Here is a 21,588-nt window from a genome sequence, read left to right on the forward strand (position 1 = left end):
TCAATTTTTCAAGTCAGCCCCTAAAATTAGGAGTATGTTTGCATTTAAGCTGTAATACAAAACTAAAAGGTTTGCTTTTATACTGAACTTTCAAATATACCACCAAAACAGGTTTCTTAAAAAGCCAAATCTATCTTGAAGTATGTTCTGCTAAACACAGAAGCCATGTACCATGCTGGAGAGCTGGTGTTGTAAGGATTGCTCAGGAGAGAACTCCTTAGGCTAGTGTTAGTCAACCAAGCCTTTTAGCACATCTCTCAGCATAGGGTTTCCTGGAATGATAAGTCTTTTCTAGTAGAATAGGAAAATGGTTCTTATTATAATTAACAAGAATGAAAGTAGTTTTTCTGTTTTCTGCTTGAGAAAACAGATACTTGCCCAGGAGTTCAAGCAAATCAAACACAAAACTGTCCAAAGAGCACAGAAACACCAGGGAATTAGAATAAAACTTAAAGAACGGGCACAAATAATAGGAATAATATAAATTTGTGAAATTGACACTCTTCCTTTATACTGAGTACAGTAAAGCAGCTTTGATTTAGAGTTTCTCAGTCAGTGTTCATCTAAGTGCTGGGCAGTTACTCTTGGAGGTGGCTTATTAGAAACCCTTTGGCTTGAAGGCAAAGTAAATGAGGGAAAGGTTACTTCTTAATTTAGATATATAAATTTACCAGTTACAGAAGCTTTTATATTCAATGGCCTGATCTTCAGCAATATCAGAAAATGAGAAAGATAATGGGACTACCTGAAACTCTTCTTATATCACCACCTGAAACTGCTCTTGGGTTTGGTATTGTGGCTTTTGTAGAAGTTGACCTACTTGAAGTATTGCTTTTAGAAATCTTCTAATATTTCAACAACATTTTCTGTGCCACTGCTGTAAACTAAGGACAGGTTACTCATGGTTGTGAAACACTGCAGTAGTGGTGCATTTGATAGAAACCCTGTCCCATTTCATGGATGTGAAGCCCTCATTCAAAATAGCAATAAGCCTCTGCAAAAAACCTGTTATGGAACACTCTCACAATGTACTTCTCTAGGATGAAAAAAATAATGCTATTCTGTGAAACATGAAACTTCTTAACTGAGTGAAAACTGTTTGAAGGCAGCTTAGCAGAAGTCCTGCCACTTCTTCTCATGGTTTGTTGCTAAAGCACTGGGTTTGCTGCATTAGAATCCATCTTCACCTTGTTTTTATGTAAGCAGATGGGGTTTGGGTTAATGCCCTGCTGGTTTGTGCCCTTCATCATCTTAATCCAGAATGGGCTGGCTTTGTCCACCCCAAAAAAATTAAGGAATTGTTTAGCCTTTAGTTGGAATGTTGCATTTCCAGTCTCCCAGGGAAATGCAGTTATAAATACAATAACTGGCATAATTATTGCAGTGAACTATTACATAGCAGTAGATGTGGAGCACGCGCCCTGCTCCCAAAGCCAACTTTTACATTGGGGTTTTCAATAACACAGTGTATCAACATAGAAGTGTTAACCTACAGGTGCATAAAAGCATAAACCAGTTGTATTTCCAGAGTATTTTCCAGGGTACAAGTAGCTTGTTAATATTAAGTAGTTATTTGACAGATTTCTCCTTCTTTTAAATTATCTTTTAACTGAAGCAGTATGAGACATTCCTCTAGTCATCCTAATTTGTTGTGTTTTGTATCCTTACTGCAGACTGGCTGCATGTTTCTTTATTTTGCAATGTGGAATGTGCTCTGGGTCACTCACCACACTTGTGGTTTTAGAAATCAGTTGGTGAATAGAAACCGTCTTGGTTTTTCTTTTTATCCCCAGGAGGTTCCTGTGTGATCTTGGGTCACTTGAGATCATATTTGAAGACATACTAAAGCATTAAATTCCCATGAATAGATGCCTCTGTGGGTCTGTATTTTAGCCTGGGGTGATGTTATTTCTGTCTTTAAATGGGAATAGCATCAATGTTAGAGCTCAAAGAGATGTCATTAAGGTAAATATGCTCATGACTGAAAGTGATTTGTAACCAATGCTGGCTTTGTATGAGCAGACAGGCGTGGACTGAGTTGTGTTGTAATTTGTGCTCTCTACTAACAATGGCAGAGTGAAATGCCTTAAAAAATGAGCAAAGAATGCTCCTTTCTTACAAGGAGCAAGGGGAATGCCAAGACTTCAAATGATAAGTTGGAAGCAAGGATGCTGCTCTTAGGGTAGCCAGGTACCATAGTTTTTTCTAAGCCACTGTGGAGCACACAGAAGCACGATGTTGGAAAGGTTTCTTTCGGTTCCATTTATAAGGGTGCTCTGGAGAATGGGACAGAATTTGCCTATCAGGAATGGTGCTGAATGGTTTGCCGTTGGTGTGGTTCTCGGCATGTTCCTTACTAGAGCTATTAACAGTGGTGTGGATGTGCAGAGGGGGTGTATATCTGAGGCTCTGTGCCCTAGCAGAATTAAAACTAGAATAGGCAATGTGCTAATACTGTCAGGAATAGTCTTGCTTTGGCAGGAGAATAGATGAGATAGCCTGATAAGTCTTACTTTAAACAAAATGTTAAAGCCTTTTCTTGTTGCAGTACAAGGAATCCTACTTCAAAAAAGAAAAGCCAACAGTTTTTTTAATTTAAATACAGTAATGATAAAGGTGATCCCAAAGAAATATTTCCTCTAGCCCACACAGGGTAAGAAGTAGGGATTTCTGCTGGTTTATTTCCTTCAATTCTTTGCCATGTAGAGGAATGGGGTGTGTTACTTTCTAAGTAATTCAGACTCCTTGCATTATGCTTTATAACATCAGAGTCCATTAAAGCAGTAACATATGTCTATGTCAGGCTTTAATGTTTTCACATAGTCAATAAGTAGTAACTAAGGACCAAGCTAGATCTTGATGATATGATTCTCTGGTAATATGTGCATTGTGTAGAAGCTGAAACATGTGTGAGGCGTTGGGGGAGATCCCAATACTATGAAGAAAGGCAGGAGCAGGGAATGTGCACTTGGGGTAGCGTTGTTGGAAGGAAGCTGGAGAGGGGGAATGATATGACAAGAAGAGCAACACAAAAACATTAGGGGTTAAAACAAGTAACTGAAAATTGATGGAAACTGTATAAGATCGAGTATATACCAAACTGCCCCTTCAAAGCTAGAATCCCAAGGACTTTACCCTAGTCTGCTTAAGCTGAGGGTGAACCATGCCTGTTACGTTTAAACAATACATTTTCTAGACACTTCAGATCTCCCTTGTTCTGCTGAAGTAGTCATCTTTGCTGAATAAGATGTTAGCAATTTTCCTCTTACAGAACATCTGCTTTCTGACTGAATCACCCAACAAGCGGCAGGCTTGTTGGAGCCTGCTGTCTTCCCCACTGCTCACCAGCTCCTGCCTTGCCGAAGGGTGTGGGCTGGGTTTCATCACAGAGGTGCTGGGCTGAGGTTCCCTGGTGTCTGCAGGAGTGTCTGTCTTAGTGAAAGGACAGGGGTGGCAAAGTAAAATTTGCTTTGGTGCTTTGGAATGGAATCTTCACCCCTTGGTTTTGATGATCTAGAAGTGAGAGGGTAGAACGGATTAGGGTTACAGGGAAGAAAAATGCAACAAGATTGTGGTGATACTTTTATCTTCCACGGGGTTTGAAATTAGTCATAAATGGGATTCATCTTGTATAACCTTTAAACACAGAGAGCAGAGAATGAATTTGGTAAATAATCTGACACCCCCCCCCCCCCATAAAAGTAGTTTATCAGCAAAATTACCGTGGGGTTTGTTTTTGCTGAGAAAGTAGATTTGTTTCATCCCCTGCCAAAGTTTTATGCAAATAACTACAACCCGAAGCACCAGTATTTCTTACTGGGAGATGTTTGCCTTGGAAGCGCCATGATTCCTTAACTGCTGGTGCTGAGCTGATTGATTAGAATTGGTAGGTGACATCACTCACTGTCTGATGTTGAAATGGTTCCTTTTCACTGGTGAGAGAATTAAAGATCAAATGGAGACTTTTTATAAGGCAGACAGTAGGGATGCCTGTTTCAGGAGTGGAGCTAAGTACCAAAGAACAGGGCTATTTCTAAGAGAGTAGGACATGGATACCCCTGCTTTGATTTGCTTGTGTGCTGGCTATGAGCTGTGCTTTCTTCTTTGGGGAGCACCAGCCAGTCATGCAAGAGTTAAAGAGTAAGTGCAAACAGGAGAGCTGGGTATGTACATCCAGCCCAAGCGCTTTCCTGAAGAGGAAGATGCTTTCTGGCACTGCAGTAGCAGGAGGTGAAACAAAACAACTCATGCCCTGTACCCACCTGGAACTGTGACAGTACTTTTGAAGTGAACAAGTTTCCATGGCTGGGTAAGAATTCGCCTGTAAATGGCTTGATTCTGTTGGTGATACGTTATCCCTTTAATTAAATAGCTGGCTTGTGCTTGACAATTAATTGGAGTGATGTATGACTTTTATTAGAAACCCATGACTAATTTTTTCTTGCTGTTCTCGCTATCTTATTGTTCTTGCCTACCCTCCTCCAAAGGTGCTGCTGCTGTGTGCCAGCCATGTCCTCCAGGCACTGGTGCAGACCAGTGTTCACTCTTGCTTGGGCTTTTACCTGTTCCAGATAAAGCAATTGTTTTCAGGTATTTTCCATGTCGTCTGTCAGAAAATTTCCATTTCATCACAGTTCTGCAATTCTTTTTGTTTTAAAAGACTCTAGGGCTATTTACATGGACTTAAAAAATACCAACCCCAATTCCCCCAAAAAACCTCCCAACTACTGCAATACAGAGCATTATCTAGTAGCATATTTCCTACTTCATTGAAATAACTGCTTGCTTAAAAACATCCTTCCTGCATTAGTTTCTGTGCCTGTAGAAAACTCAAGTGAATTCTGTATTTAATTACAATAGGTGAGATTCAAAATGGATGTGACTGGACACATATCTATTAATTTTAATAGAGCAGCAGCTGTAAAGAACTTGGATATTGTTCTCCGTATCTATAAGAAGCTGAAGCTCAAACCTTCCTATAATGTTACTGCAACAAACTGATGGTGACAGTTCTTTGTGTTTTTTCCACTTAGGAAGCTCTAGTCTTTTTATAGGAAATTTGTTTCCATGGGTAAACTTAGGCATGGATGAGTGGGGAACAATGGATTGTTTGTTAAAATTAACTTGTTTGAAGGGAGTGGGCTTGAAAGGAAGGAAATGTGCTTTAGATTTAAGTTTCTTTTGAAATTTCCTCCTCTTCTTTTTCCTCATCACTCCCCAAACCATGAAACAGAAATCCAACAACTAGAACTCCCCAAACTGATGTTTCACCATACATAGCTTGAAAATAATCAGTATGATCTGGAAAGCCAGAGAGAGAAACTGTCAGTTTAAAAACCACTACCTGGGTTATCTTTTCTTTCCCTTCCCTTCTCTCCCTGGGCTGTTCTCCCTCAAGAATATGCAGCTTTTGTCTCAGGTTTCTAGTTCATACATTTGGCAGGGTTTTATACAGCCTGTGTCAGTGGTGTGTGTAAAGTAATTTAAGCTTCAATTTATCCATGCGCTGAAGCATTTCGCTGAATGATGTCCCTGCATTCTCAGATCCCTGGGTTGATCATTCACAGGGTTGCTCTGGAAGGAAGAACCTTAAGGGCATGAAGATACCAGGGGGAAGTTAAGGCAGGAATACAATTTAATGTTTAATTGGCTCTATCCAGAGAGGACAGTTGCTGGAAATCTTTCTCTCCCTTTCATTAGAGCTCCTCTGTCAGACAGTGACTACGAGTCAAGTCTCCTTGCTGCTGCGCTGAGTGCCTGATGCTGGCTGTCATGGCTGATCCCACAGCAGAAGAACATGTGTCCCAAGTCAGTGAACTCTGCTGCGAATGTGGTCAGTTCCACCTCTTGCTGGACAATCATCTCTACAACTTCCAGGATGAAGTGGATGATGAACTCATCTGCCACATCTGCCTTCAGCCTCTACTCCAGCCTATGGACACCCCTTGTGGACATACGTACTGTTTCAAGTGCCTTGAGAACTTCATGCAGGAGTATAACTTTTGTCCTATGGATCGGAAGAAGCTCTCCTTCCAGCAGTGCCACAAGTCCAGCCTTCTAGTACGAAACCTGTTGGATAAGCTGATTGTCTTCTGCCCTTTCAAGGCTGAGTGTCAGCAAACAATGCAGCGGTGTGAACTAGAAGCTCATCTGCAAAACAGGTGTGTTCCCATTCACATTATCTTATTGCTTCTTGTATAATGCCAGCTGTCTGTTGTGCTCCTGGCCAGAAAGAGCCATTCACAGAGCAGTTCTTAAACTGGGGCAAGGTGGGACACCAGAGGGTGAGGCCAGAGAAGTGGGTGGGTGAAGACAGTGTAATTGTGCATGTGTGTGCTAGGGAGGCAAGCTTACATGTGCCACAGAGCAAAGGGCAAGGTTCTGGCCTCCAAGCTGTCCACAGACACAAAACCCATCAACTAGATGTACATTTGTGTGTCCTGATCTGAGGCACTTGGCTCTAAAATTATTACAAACATGCTTCTTCTTGTTTCATTTGCACAGAGCAGAAAGACAGGCACAAAATCAACACTTTGGGAGCAGGGATCGTGCAGTGGTGCCGGTTTAATTGGGCCAATTAAGATGTGCAATACATAACTCTTTGATCCAAATAATGTGAGTCCCTCCAAGCTGCACATTATGCAGTGGCTGAATCACCTATTTATAATTCCATTATCTCCTCTTTTTCTTTTCTTGAGAAAGAGAAGCAAATGAAAAATACTATTTCTTTCTCCTTTGTGCAGAAGGAGACATCTTCTTTATACCTTGCCCTTGGCAGCAGAGATGTTCTTTGGAGCTTCCACTGCTGGTTGGGCTGCTGGCAGGCAGAATATTGTTGCTTTAAAAAAAGTGCAGGGAGCCCTTGCCATGGCGCTTGAAGAACACTTGTTCCCACCTAGTTAATGATTGCGGAGAGGGAGCTAAGTACAAGCTGTACTGCAGGCAGAAGCAGACCTTCCTTGGCAGTGTGTATGTTGTCAGTGGGCAACCAGAAATGCAACAGGCTTGTTTCCCTTCAGCAACATCACAGCTTTTTGTGGCAGCCACTGTGCAGGGAAGTTACACGTAGGATACCTTTGCAGTTCCAGCCAAGGATATAGCCTTGTGGTTCTTGCTTGTCTTCAGTACCCATGATATGAGAACTTGTGTTAGAGCCAGGGGAAATGACAGAAGATCATAGAATGGTTTGGGTTGGAAGAGACCTTAAAGCTCATCCACTTCCAACCCCCTGCCATGGGCAGGAACACCTTCCACTAGACCAGGTTGCTCAAAGATGCTCGTGTGCATCTGTGAAATCTGATAATCTCCTGTTTCTTGAGCCATCTCTTGGCACTGCTGGCTTGTTACCAGTCCAGGCTGAATGCTCCAGGGACAGGGCTGCTTAGTTGTGTAGCTGGGGCCATGACCCACACCAGGGCTGGGCCTTCCTCTCTGCTCTGTAAATCTCCCCTGCTATCAGTAAACTTCTGTCACTTGTTAATCCCTCTGGCACAGGAGTTAAAACACAGAAAAGGGAGGCACCTTTAAATGTTTATGTTAGAGACTTGTCTGGAAACTCTATCATTCTCTTATACATTTCATGGGTCTTAGTATCTTCCTCAGGGAGATATCTAAAAATCACCTCAGCTGTGGGCATAGTTGGACTGAAACATGGGGGAAACGAGAATGTAATTACACTGGGATTCTGGTGTTCCTGGTTTGTAGTTTTAAGCGAGATTAACAAGTAGCAGGAAACTTAAGGGAATAAGAAGCATCTAGAAACTTGTTTTCTTGGGAGATTTCTCTGCCCTTTGCAAAACGAATTTCTTGACATCTTCGAAGGGATGTGCACAAGTGGATCAGTCAGATTCTGTCTTTAAGTTTCAGGGTCATCTTACTGCTTGGAGAATGAATGACTAGGAGTAAGCCAGAGGAAGTAATACTGGGATGAGACTTGTTTAGCCAGAATGTAAATAGTTGGTTTTAATTTGAAAAGTGACTCTGGTTAACACCCAATACTACTCATGTCTCTGAAAGTGATGCTTTTGCATTCATCACCCTCCTCATCTGCCACCTTTTTTATATATAAATACTCTTGATAAAGAGCTTGGTTTTGCTGAGCTACAACACAGCCAGACTGAGCACAGTTTGTTGAATGTAGAGTTACTTCTTGGAGTAGTTGGTGGGATTGTATCTCTAAATTGCTCCTGGTCAAGTAGAGCTATCACCTGGGTGGACTGGAGGTGGAGTGCCATCTGAGAAAACAAGCTTTGCTGCTCTTGCATGTTACTGGTTTGTTAAAAACAAAGCCTAATTCAAGGCTGAGCTTGAAACTTGAGCCACTTCCTTTGCATAAAGATACAATTCATAGGCATCTTTAAAAGGTCACAGCTAAGTCTTTGCTTGCATTTTAACAGGTATTGCTTTCTTCAGTGAGTGTTTGCCAGGTAAATATTTAGTAGGGGAGACTCCCATTGCTATTACAGTCTCCTTTTAAAAATAATTTGCTTAATAATTTTAGAAGTAGTAAAATACCAAACCCTCTCTGAAGCTGGTACAAGTGATACAAGCCTTGCAGCTGATGAGATCTTGAACATGCTTCTTCAGACCTTTGTTAGTCAGAGCTCACATGTGCAGGGTGAACCTTGCAGGCAGAGACTCACTGTCGCTGCCAATCTCTCTCCAGGTGTCCTGGTTTCAAGAAATACAAATCTGAACTACAGCGGAAAAAGAATCCCATTTCCAAAGGGAAGGAAGATCCTCCTGCCAGGGTGGAGACAAACACACCCAAGGATCCAGAGATACCAAGTGCAGGATCCCCACTTGTGGCAGAAAGCTCTGCAGCGGCTGTGGTATCACTGGGGACTGTGGAGCCTGGGCTGGTTAATCCAGCTTTTGAGGAGACTGAAGAAGGTGAGAGTTTGATATAGAAATGTAATGATATAATTACATTTTCTAATATAAAAATGAGGTAATTATCTGGGACAATTCAGATTTTAAAGTGTCCCCAATGTTCTTGGAGAGCCTCGGTGCTACTCAGCCATTAGTAGCCATCAGAGTGTAATCTCTTTCCTCAGCTTGTCTTTGAGCAGAGGGGAGATGTACTCATGTGCATGAGGTGTGGCAGGGTCTGCTCACAAGCACAAAGCTGTCTGTGCAAAACAGTTAAGAGAATCTCTGTTAGACTGCGGTGAATACTCGCAGTGTTCTTTGCAGAAACAAAGGCAGTCCCTGTCAATGTGAACACGGAGCACTTAAAGCACTTGCAGAAGCCAGATAATAATTAGGAAATGTTCCAGCTTCTTCTTAATCTTGTGAAGAAGGTTAAGAATACAGTCAGTGTCCTGGAGTGGTCAGTGCCTCGCTAATGGTGTGCGGCAAGTGGGGGTTTTAGAGCACAACTTAGTTTTGGGGGATTAATAGTTAGGAAAGCCTTGCAGATAAAAGTAACCATCTCCAGCAGAGAACTGCTTGTCTCAACCCCTGTTAGAAGGCAGCAGAATGGAAATCTCTGTGCCACATCGCAAAGTTAGTCTGGGTTTCCAAGTGTGCAGGTGCTGGAGCTGGCAACCTGTGCCAGAGTTAATATCAGGGGTCAGTTGACTTCTCAGTTGGCTTTTTCCCCAAGTAAACCTGGGGCAGGTTTTGCATCTCCCATGTGACAGTTGCACTTCATCCTGACAGGCTTCATTAATGTTGGGCCACTAATGTTCCAGTGCTGGTAGATTTAATATAACTTGCTAACAACAACTTTCATCTTCAAAGTGTCTGAGAAGCATTGCCTAACCTTCAGTATGCTGTGAAATAGGTAAACATTGCTCCTGTTTGACAGGGGGGATGGGAACAGAGGAGGAAAGGAAATTAGAGGAGGGAAGTTGCAGTGAGCTGCCTGTGGTAAAGTCACTGCAGCGGCAGAGCAGTAATTACAGCCCAGTAGTCCCCTTTGCTAATGGGCATCGTGGAAACTGGCATTTGTCATGTGTACGCCTCTAGTAGGTCAGCTGTCACCGCAGCAAAATAAATCTCTAAATAGTAAGTGAAACATATTGAATGCCCTTTAATAAAACTGAAGAATTAATAATGGAAGAGTTGAACTTCACCATAAGCTAGGAGAAGGTGGGAAACGTTCTAGAGAAGCTGTAAAGAAACAGGGGCCTTTTAAGCTTTGAATCTGACCTATTCTTTCCTCTCCCTGTAGCTGCTTTCCCTCCATCAGCTGCTTTGAGCACAGCCTGCCAGTGCTACAAATCTCATGGTGCTATGTGAAGGGAAGTTCTGTTAATGTGTTGTTTTTCCTCTTCAATTTCCCCAATCAGACCTTCCTCAGAGAACTAGTCTTGTGGCTGAAACAACCACAGTCGAAATTCACCGAGAAGACCCCGAAGAAGAGCTGGGGATGAGGATAGTTGGGGGTAAGGACACCCCACTAGGGAACATTGTTGTTCAGGAAGTCCTGCGGGATTCTGTCATCGCTGCAGATGGAAGAATAGCACCTGGAGACCACATACTGGAGGTCTGTAAAACCCCACTGGTAGTCCCATTGCTTCTCTTGACTTGAGATGAGTGCTGAAGGAGCAGAGTCTCCTAGAAAAATGGGGGAATCTCTACAGCTGAGGGTTTTAGAGCACTGACAGACTTCTATGTCAGCAGCATTGTGTATCCACTGGAGGTGAGGAGCAGACTTTTGAAGGTTCTTTCCAGACATACTCGCAGTTGCCTTGCATATGTGATAGCTTTCTGAAATCTAGAGCGTTTTGGATAAACAAGATTTCTATCTGATATATTTCACCCAATAGCACCATTTCCCTTCAGAGCACTCTGCTCTAGTTAGGAAGTCTTATAATTGCTTGCTCTGCTATGTTGCTTGAGCTGCATATTCTCAATGGGCAGGTCCAAAGTTCAAGACCTTACGATTTGAAGTAAGCATCAGATATGTACTGTGAGTAATAAAGAGGACCAACCTCATATGGTGCTGACCCAGGGTCAGGTTAGTTTCCAGACTCATCATGCTGCATGGCAGTGGGCTAAGCAAGGGGACAGAAGCTTGTGTGCAGCAGCAAAGCCTACACACAGTGAGAACTGTTACCACCTCCTGGCTATGGCTATGGCTGCCCCATCATTTGACAAGCCATAAAGACCTAATTACCCTCCTGGGCTGTGGACTTCAGTGAGGATGGGCAGCCCCACGTGCACAAGAGGCCGATACAATCTCTGGTTTCTTACATAGACCAAGAGTAACTTGTCTTTTATCCAGGTGAATTTCACATGTCTAAGCCTTGTTTGGGCTGTAAATAGGGCAGGTCCCCACGCTTAGTAGCCCAATTAATATCCTGACAGAGGACTGCACAGTTTTCTCTGACAACAGACAAAGCAAAAAGTAGCTTCTCAGAGTTACCTTGGTAAAAGCATGATTAAACTGATGATTTCAGAAGACTGTAGACTATGGACCACTCTTCAACTTAAAAGTGAGGATGGGTAGTCTCCAATTGGAGTCTTGCCTCCAGGTATGTATAGAAGGCTGGAAGTTAAGGGAAAGCAGTTCTGCATTGCCATGGGATGGTTGTAATGATTTAATGTTTTGCAGTTTCAGACTCAATGGTTGAGTTGGCCTGTCTTGTCCCTCTCCTCAGCTATTCACCATCAGTTATGGTCTCATTTCATCTGCTTTCTTCTGCATCCTGTTTTAGACAACTTTGCTCTGTAAGGTGCACCAGAAGCAGCTGCTTCAGTCGCAGCATTGCACACAGAGTTGTGCATCCTGTCTGCAACTTCATGATGTTCTGCACTGAGGACAGTGCCTAAATTATGTAGGTTCTGATTAGTGACTCTGGTTTGTTTGTCTTTCTAGGTGAATGGCGTCAACATCAGCAGCGTGACTCACTGCCAAGCTGTCTCCTTCCTGCGCCACCCAGGTCCTGTTCTCCACCTCATGGTCCTGCAGGAGAAGGGTTTTTCCAATAAGACTGCACAGCAGGATTCCTCTTCTACTACAAACCGTGAAGTGATCCATGTGACTTTGATAAAGCGAGACCGATCCGAACCCTTGGGAATCAAACTGATCAGGAAGACAGATGAGCCAGGGATTTTTATTCTGGATTTGTTAGAGGGAGGTTTGGCAGCCAAAAATGGAAAGCTGAGTCGGAATGACAGAGTGCTGTCAATAAATGGCCAGGATTTGAGGCAAGGAACACCTGAGGCTGCTGCACAGATAATCCAGGTAATTTATTACACGGTGAGGCTGTACGGCTAATGACTGCAGCTGCCTGCATTGATGGCAGGGCTCCTGTTCTGACCCAAGGGCTTACAGAAAGCACTAGAGCAAACTGCATTCCCTGAAATATCTCTCTGGGAAAGTGACCTCCCTGTGGATGTGTGGGACGCACCGCTTCCAAACGAAGATAAACATGGAGAGTGGGAATCCATCGTGAGTCACCTCTGACTCTGAAGCCAGGCAGTTGCCTGTGGCACCGCAGTTCAGCTGAGGCAATGGGATCTCCTCTGTGGGGTGGTTTGGAGCTGCTCTTGCAGAGTGAATATTTGTATGCACTGGGTAGATGCATGCAGCAGAGACAGAATGCTTAGAACAGCTTCTCCTCTTCAAACAGTCAGCCTGAAGGTGGTGTTGAGAGATGTGATAGGCTGGCAGCACAGAACAGAACCTTCTGACTGATTGGAAGCCCTCTCCCCATTTTGCCTGTATTTGGGAAGGGAGTCTTGAAATAAGGCACCCCAGGCTAAAAACCTTCTAAAATACTAAATGGGTAGAAGAGAGGTGGTCTTTCCACAGGAATGTGCTCCTGCTGCAGCATGCCAAGTGTTTTGGTGAAAGGAGTGGGCAAAGAATTTTGGTTAAGGATTAAGGGTTGCTGCGTGTGCAGCAGATATCATGTAGATCAGTTTAAATTCTTTAATCTCCCTAGGCAGTGACCTCCAGTTTCTGTTTTTATCTAAGGATCCTGACACAATACATCTCATCACATACTGTTTATATCCCGGAAAGGATCTGAGGTCAGCAGTGAGGGAGAGCCAGTTCTCTTCCTGGTAATCAGCAGAGGAGTGCAGTGATATAGGAGAAAAGAGCAGAGTTTTAGTACTGAGATCCTTTTTTATGTTATAGATGTGATTTCATTCTATGGGATTTTGTTTGCATCCCCCAAGTGCTGCTGTATTTCTTTTGTAATGTGCAGAGGTAACTCCTGTATGAGGAATTCCTCCTTCATCCCACTGAAACCAGTAACCAAAGTCTCAGAACTGGCTTCAATGAGTTTGGGGATTGAACTCGTTTTGGAGTGATATTTGTGTAAAACTTGTGGCAGTCCTTCCAAGCTCATCTGTTCCTCTGAGAGCTGATTCAAATTCTTGGTTAAGTGTGATTTTAACTTTGATTGCAAACCATTTGCAGAAGAGAGTCCTTCTTCCTCTCTTGTATAGTACCATTTACAGCCATATGTATCTGCACAGCCATAAGTACTGTACGTAGTCTGGTACTCCTGGTTGAAGGGGAGGGCAAATCCCCATCTTAGGATGTGATGTTTACAGTATATGTTATGAAGACATGGATGTGTGCCAACTTCTCTGGAAAAGATTTACTCCATCTGAAGTAATTTTGGAGGCAAGAGACTTTTAAGTTCTGTTTAAGAAAACAAAACTCTACTAGTTTTCAGAGGAAGAAAACCCAAACAGTTGATGTGGTCCCTTTTCCAAAGCCAGGGGATTCACTGCTGCCAAGATGCTGTAGCATCCGGGAAACAGGGTCCTATGTCAAGAAGGGAAAGTGGCAACTGGGCTTCTCCCATCCATTGCAGGAAATGCCCCAAGCAAGCACACACACCTTACCCCAGTGGAGCCCTTCACAAAGAGGTTTTGTCAGAAAGAACAACCCAAATGAGAAGAGCAGTAACAATAGCAACTACTTTCCCTGCAGTTCAGCCAAGGCCAGACATGCAGCTGGTTAAGTGTTTAACTGGCAGCAATCTTAGACAAAAGGTCACGTTTTCAGGTACTCTGGGAAAAAAATGGGTGGGAGATGTGGAACAATGGCTGTGGTACGTAAACTGGGAGGGAAAGAGCTTTAACAAGGTTCTTTGTAATAAAAGAAAAAGCATCCAGTACTCACATCGTGGTCATCCATCGTGGGTCCAGTCAGCATCCTGGCTCTGCTCATTCTTCATTACAGCACAATGTGCTGGTTTGGTTATTTGTACTCAAGTGGAGGAATTACTCATCCCTTTCCACTTTCTCTTGGTTGGCATTCATGGGGGAGGGAGGCACGAGCAAAGCCTCTGCTCCTGCTCCTTCTGACTAATATCTGCTAATGCCTTTTTTCTTTTCATCACAGGATTCTGTGCCTCTTCACAGAAAACACTGCATCACATTGCATAGCCCCGTTTGAGACCCTCTGTAGAAGCCATTGCCAACCCTCCTCTCTCCCCAAGAACATGACAGGAGCCATCCCTAATTTCTAATGTGTTTGTCATCCTGTTTATTCACCCTCTCTTTGTTTCTCCTGGCAGACCACTGAGTCAAGAGTGAACTTTGTGATCCTGAGGCAGCCAGGCATCCAGCTGTCAGAGCAGGTAGAAGATGGCAGCACATCAAACAGCAGCAGCAGCAGCAATGGGGGAAGCCCCGTGCACCATCGGAGGCGAGTAGACCAGAATCACTACAGACGGAAATCCACCTACCAGAAGGTGAGGTTTGTAAGTAACAGCAAAAGCACTGGTCATTCTTGGTCTGACAGATTTATCATGTTTGCTGTTGATTGCCATTTATCACATAAGACTGATCAGTAGCTCCAGTTCTTCTTCAGCTATTGAGAAGCAGCAGGTTGGTGGCTTTTGGTACTGGAGAACTGTGTATTTGTCACCTACTAGGAAACAGAGTCAAAATTTCTTGTAATGTCTCTAATGTCGATGCAGAACTGGTATTTAATCCTTTCTTGTCTGGAAAGACAACAGGAATTTACCATCCGTGAGAGGCTTGGGACTTGCTTCTCAACATCCATCCAGTAAACAACATTCAGGGTGTTGCATGATGACACTGAGTTATGCTTCTGGTTTGGAGCTTCACAGTACAGAAGTAGAAACTACACAAATTACACTGTAGTGCTTCTGTAACCTCAGTGTTATGTCTCCATCCCTTATTAAAAGGGATGGCATATTAAAAGAAACAGTATGAACAAGAGGAGAATCATCAGTCTGTGGTACCAAGAGAGATTTGCTCTACATTTACAACTTCCATTTGAGCGAGAAAACTTGCTTATAACTGCTTAGACTTCTGTGTTTAAATGTGTTTGAGTTTAGTAAGTAGCTGTTATAAATGGTTGGAATGTGGCTCTTTGATTGAGATCCTACAATATCATGTACCTACTGCTTGTACAGCACATGATACTATATGTTGCTTTCACAGCAACCTAAACATTTAGTAGTAGTCATAGGTTGATTGCTTGAGGATGAATGGCCTTGAAATGAGTTCATAGCTTGTTCCTCAGTGCAAAATTGCTCTCCTCAGCGTGAACATCTCTACTGCAAATGAATGTGGGATCATCAGGAGAGCAGTGCTCGGTTGTGGTGGTGTCACTTTGGAAACACAGGGTAGCATTTCCACCTGGAGCAAGTACATGAGAAGCTGGCTTTGCAATCCAGCAGCACTGCTGGAATGTTCTGAATTAAAGACACACAATGGTCTGTTATTTTCTTCCAGATCCGGGCTTCTCATGTTAATTGTGTTAATGAAGCTGCATTTTGTACTGTCATTCCTTTGTAGGATTTACCTCAGGGATACGCAAGTCATGAAAAGACAGTTGCAATAAAGAAGGAACCAAAGGAATCTTTAGGAATAACAATTGGAGGTGGAAGGGATAACAAAAACAAGCTTCCTATATATGTAACGAGTGTGCAGCCCATTGGGTGCCTCTTCAGGGATGGCAGAATCAAGCGAGGTAAGGAGGTTCCTGGACCCTTTATCCTTTGGGAACTGGTTTGTTTGGGTTTTTTCAGTAAAAGTTGGACTTGGACACTAAAGTGAGGCTGGGAACAGGATTCCACATAAGCCTTGAGGGAGAAATGGGCTTCACAACAAAAGGTCTGTAATAATCCTGTCATTTAATCAACAGGAGATGTGCTGCTGAGCATAAATGGCATTGATTTGACTCATCTCAACTACTATGAAGCTGTCTCAGCACTGAAATCTAATGCAGCTTCCCACTCAGTGGTACTGAAAGCCTTGGAAATCATTCCACTGAATGCACCAGAGCCCTCTCTGGACATCAAGGAGCAAGGATTCAGCTGGTCTCCCCTCTGGATCATGTGGCTTGGGTTGCCTAGGTACGTGGTTTTGGTGACTGTACAGGGATCTGTTCAGCCACAGTCCTGACTTTCACCCAAACACTAGAAACTAATTGCTTTGTTGGTTGTCTTGGAAGCATTGCTGGTGTTCTCATTGAGCTCTAAGGCAGTGGAAAGCTTTCTTTGTTAATGAGATCACTGTATAATGGATGCTTAAGAAACTTCTGCTGCCTTTCATGGTGTGACACATCATTCACTCACTTCTGTTGGGCAGTAATTGTACTTCAGAAGTTCCTGAAAACCCTTTTTTTCCTACAAGAACACACAAAACATGAGAAGATTTTGGTATCTGTGGCACTGAGTTGATGTATAGTCAATGTAGATACAGCTCCTGCTAAAGTATCATTAACCAGAATTGCTCTGTGGCTCTTTCTCGATCACACAACAGAAGCCAGTAGATACCTGTGCTAGTTTATAGTTTCTAATGTGATCATCTCCATTAGGGCAGGCATTCTTTCAGTCTCATTCTTTCTGGCTATCATAATTGTGTCATCTTCAGCATGAAGGAGAAATGATTCTGCATAGGTGAGTTTTCCTGCTGCTAAGCTTTGGACCACAGACTGAGCACAGATTTGACTAGCAGCATGGATAGTTCCAGATGCAGGGTTGGGGCTTTGAAGGCTTGGATTTCTGTCTCCTTCCTGAGAGGTGAACCTCTGGTTTGGTCACTGCTGCAGTTCCATTAATACACATTCAGCTGTGAGGGGTAGAGCCTGTGTCATTCCAGCTGACGGGAGGAGGATCGTGGAGATGCACGTGGAACAGTAAAGCCAAACCCTCCTGTGGGATGCCTGGATTATTTACAGCTTTGTTTCTTGAGGCACCTGAAAGAAGAAACACTAACAAAGCCCCTCTTATGTTACTCTTGTGTTACTTAGCAGCCTGTAAATGCTAAACAAAACAGCCCAAGTAAGGTCGATTTTGTCTCGAGTGACTGTAACTTGGCTTGAACTTAGCACCCTCCTACCAGGCTCTCCCAGGGAAGCAGCCTGTCTGTTCTGTGAAGGCCTGGTACAAACCAGCCCTGAGCTGCACTGGGGCAGCCCAAACCAGAGTGCGAACCCTCAGACACTGGCTGGTGTTTGATCACTGATCACTGCCTTCATGCCAAGAGTATAGTGACATTACCTGCCATTTAATACACTGCTTGAAACACCTCTGCTGCTGGTATTAATGCTGCCCCCCTTCATTTGGCCCTAGAAAGGGACAGTGTGGAGTAGTAGTTTTCCATCTAACCTCAGGCAACTGGTACTGGACCAAGTGGCTGGTATCTTTCTTGCATTTTTTTCTTGTAATGCACCTGTGGGTAGCTCTGCTGTCCTTGTAACTTACTCCTTCCCCATTCTTTGCTATGAATTGGTGGTGGTGAGTGTTGCAAGTTAGTTGTATGCTACTACTTACTGCTACTGAATGTTTATTATCATCACTGTGTATGTCACAGAAGACAGCACAGGAACTTTGATTTCTTCATAGTATTATATTAAATCAATACCAGCTACTGGTAGTATAACAAGATCTCAAAATGCTGATTTGGAAGAGAGGGGTTGTCCCAGTTCATTGCACACCAACCCCTACAGATACCAGAAATACCAAGTTTACCGATGGACTTATCCTTTCTCTTTAAAAGCATTGACTCCTGGAAGTGGTAACTGTGCACAGTGTGGCTGAGACTGTGTCTAATGGCTTTAGTTATGCTGTGTGCTGACACAGCACTTACCACTCTTGATCTCTGGGCTATTTATGTGCACTACCTGCTACACGCATCTCTCATAGCTCTGTTCTTATACTTGTGTTGGTACCAGGAGAAGAAAACCAGGGAGGCATCAGTAAGGTAGAGCTGGGTCTTGCAGTGTTCACGTGTGAAGAGCTCCCACAAGAGTAAATTACAGTTTGAAAGCAGATAATTGGATCTTTCTCCTACTGAGAAGTAACTGAGGCGGCTTTGAAACCTGAAACTCATCTGCAAACAGCTCAGGCAAAGCCCTCGAGGCCAGAACGTTTATTAGGAGAAGTTCAGCTGCTGGAACACCTCTGTGGGGTGAGCAGCAGCAGTTTCACACAGCGGCAGCTCCTGGGTGCCAGAACACAACCTGACTGTGTGCCAGAGAACACGGGATGCTTGCCCAGGCTCCTGCCACACCTTTCCAGACGCCTCACAAGGGCTCTGTATGTCTTTGTGCTACAGACTCAAGGACCAAGTGCTGTTGGCACTTACACAGCGCGTTCTCCAGGGCAGCCCCAGTGCTGCAGCAGCCCCTGGCTTGCTGAGAGCAGTCCTCAGTGGCTGGGGTTCAGAAAGTGGCCTGTGGGGTGTCCAGTGCCTTAACTACACTGCTGGGTGAGACCCTGCAGGGAAGACCTCTCCTATCCTGGTGTGGTCATTTGCAGAAGGAAAGTTACCATACCTCACCTTTGCTTTCCATCAGCAATGCATTGCTGCTGTGTGCCTTCACAGATGGAATACAGAATTGCATGGGTATAACTGCTGTACATGATTCGTTTGGTTTTGTTTCTATTACTGTGCACGTTCATCAGTAGAACTCATCAATCTTTCAGGTCACAAGCCCTTTCAGAGGATGGTAATTTCCTGTTAAACCAGCACTGACAATACTGAGAGAGGATTTCCAAAGGACTGGCATCCTCGGATTTGAAACTTACCCCTGCAAAGGGGTTGCCTTAAATCCTTAAAACAATAAAATGGCCGTGAGGCTGCAACATAGCTGTGCTTTCCACAAGGGAAATCCTACATTTGCGGCCAGGCAGTTTTCCTTGACACACACTTATGCCTGTCTTTGCAGCTACCTTCACTGCTGTCAAGATATCGTCCTTAGCAAGGGTAACCTGGAGAGCTGGGGCTTCAGCATCGTCGGGGGCTTTGAGGAAAGCAAAGGAAACAAACCATTCTTCATCAAAACCATAGTGCCTGGGACGCCTGCCTTCCGAGACAGGAAGCTCAAGTATGTATGTCTGCATCAGAGACACTGCTGCTTAGGTCAGTGTTTTACTGAAGGACTAAAGGTTGATGACTTGTGACTCTTCAATACTCATCTGTGCAGTTAATGCTGTTACCAGTGTTGTACCAGAGTCCTGGTATCGTACTAATGACTGCTTTGGTGTCTTTATAAAGGTGCAACTAAAAGGAATTAGCAGTTATATTTTAAAAGGCTGTAAAGGTTTTAACTGAGTAGTTGGATAAAAGTAGAAAGGCAATACTTGAGACAAGTGCAGCCCTATAAAAACAGAAGCGAGGCTGCTGTCGTGTAAGGGATGAGGGGTAGAGAGCTGGGTTTTGCTCACCTGAAAATGCTGTTAAAGACCAGAGCAGGGTCAGATCCTTGCTGGGAGGACTGAGGGCAGCTGGGCTCCTGTGCTGTTCCCACTGGACACCAGGCAGGCAGTGGGCTACCTTCAGCCCCTCACATCATCACAGCTGACCAGTACAACTGCTCGGTGCATCACAGAGGTGGGCACAGCAAGCAGGACACCAAAACCTCTGTGTACAGAGCTGGAGCCTCGTGAGCACTTCACCTGAGTGACTGCACTTGTAGCTGTAGGAGTGACCTTGGCCATGAGTGCGTTTATCAGCACTAATTTGTTTTCTGTAACTTCTTCCTCTGCTGAGCAGGGACCGTCACTGCTGTCCCTCAAGTAGCAGCAGTGTCTTTTTCCTTCACCCTCTGATTCAGAAGTGACAAGTTGCTCCCACAAGGAGCTGATGATCTTGGCTGAGGGTGGGCTCGATGACCCTGGTGGTCCTTGGGCACAGTGTGAGCAATAATTAGGTCCTGACAAGCACTTTCCTGTCTCTCACTAGGTGTGGAGATGAAATCGTGGCAGTAAATGGGGTGCCTGCGATCGGAATGAGCAACTCAGAACTAATCCCGATGCTGAAGGAGCAAAGGAACAAAGTCACACTCACTGTGGTATCCTGGCCAGGCAGCCTGGTGTGAAAGCTCAGCCACTGCACCCCACAGTTCCAGGTATCAGCTGCCGTCACACAAAGCTAAACAGACAACCCCAGGGAACGCTGAACTCTTGCTGTTGCCATGGAAGACTTTTCAGCTTCCTTTTTGCAGGAAACATCTCTTTACTGTGCTGAGGTTGTCTACAAATCTGGCTGTTGGATTCAAAGTCAAGGCTAATCTGAACAGTTGTAGCTCTTTAGGATTGGTGCAGAGGAAGCTCATTTTCCAGCATTTCTCTACAAATCACTTTTGAGGCGTTTTCCTCAATTTTAGAGCTCTGCTTCCCATTTACTATTTTGAACAGGTTTAGACAGGCACCACTGTCCCATTTCCCTGCTAGTTTAGCTCTGCTGCCTGATCTCGCTGCCATTCTTGAACATAGAGTCATTTTATACATGGTTTTAAAAGCCACTACTAAAGCTACGAGGATGGGGACCGAACTGAGCAGTTCCTCCAGCCCCCAGCCTCGATGTTACTGAAACCCAATGAATGTGTTTGTACATCAAAAACCCAATGGTAAAGCATAGCTGAGGAGCTGCTAGGTCAGTGTGGTGGAGCTGTCTGAAGGTCCCATTGCCAGGCAGCTGCTGTGAATGCTGATGGTGAATCCTCTCTCCAGGCCAGTGTGCCTGGGGTGCCTGCAGTCCCATCCAGAATTAAGGCATGGAAGCCAAGGCAGGTTGGTTTGACCTTCACCCCCGGCCACATTCCTACCTGCAGACTCCAATGAAGCAATTCCCTCCTTTTTTAGAAGGCTGTTAATCACAAGTGGCAGATCCTTCTCAAACCAGGTTGCACTGAGACATCTCTCCTCTCACAGAGTTCCTGCTGTGACTTTCATGGAGCCAGCTCAGACCATAAGAATCAAAAGAGCTTTTCCCTCCCCTGTAAAAGTGTTGCCTAGGATGAATGTGTAATTCCTTGTAGTAAACTGACTGCAGGGAAGTGCCTGTTATTGTCTAAAGCAGGGCTTTTCTTAGGGCTGGCTACTGTGTAATTAGCAATTACTACAGAGTGGAATTGTTCCTCACTAGGTGACTGAGTTGTTTACACACAGGGTGACTTCACTTCCTTCAGCTCTTAGCTCAAGGCAGCGTATAGCAGCGCCTGTTATCAGAGCCCATTAGACAGAAATAGCTCAGAATCCAGTCCTCAGAAGCATCCCCAGGACACAGCATGGCCTCTGCTTGATAAATACCTCTGCAGCCTGACAGCAGAAACATTGCTGGGCTCTGCAGCCTTTTGTGCCTGTTGTTCTACTGAATGCTGACAGCAAAACAATTCCAAACTCGGAAAGG

General features: G+C 44.2%; 1 protein-coding gene across 1 annotated transcript; it reads left to right on the top strand.

Annotated features, from left to right (window-relative positions):
• Positions 1-5,760: 5,760 nt before the first annotated feature.
• Positions 5,761-20,275, top strand: LOC308224592 (ligand of Numb protein X 2-like; the record flags this gene model as incomplete). The annotated part of the gene is made up of 9 exons (XM_080624693.1): positions 5,761-6,161; positions 8,666-8,892; positions 10,296-10,492; positions 11,828-12,196; positions 14,493-14,669; positions 15,745-15,919; positions 16,094-16,304; positions 19,124-19,282; positions 20,140-20,275. 9 exons carry the CDS (start codon positions 5,761-5,763, stop codon positions 20,273-20,275), a joined length of 2,052 nt encoding a protein of 683 aa, XP_080480819.1.
• Between the last annotated feature and the right edge of the window lie 1,313 nt (positions 20,276-21,588).

The sequence above is a fragment of the Psittacula echo genome (assembly GCF_963264785.1).
Source record: "Psittacula echo genome assembly, chromosome: 8".
In the NCBI taxonomy this organism is placed as follows: Eukaryota; Metazoa; Chordata; class Aves; order Psittaciformes; family Psittacidae; genus Psittacula; species Psittacula echo.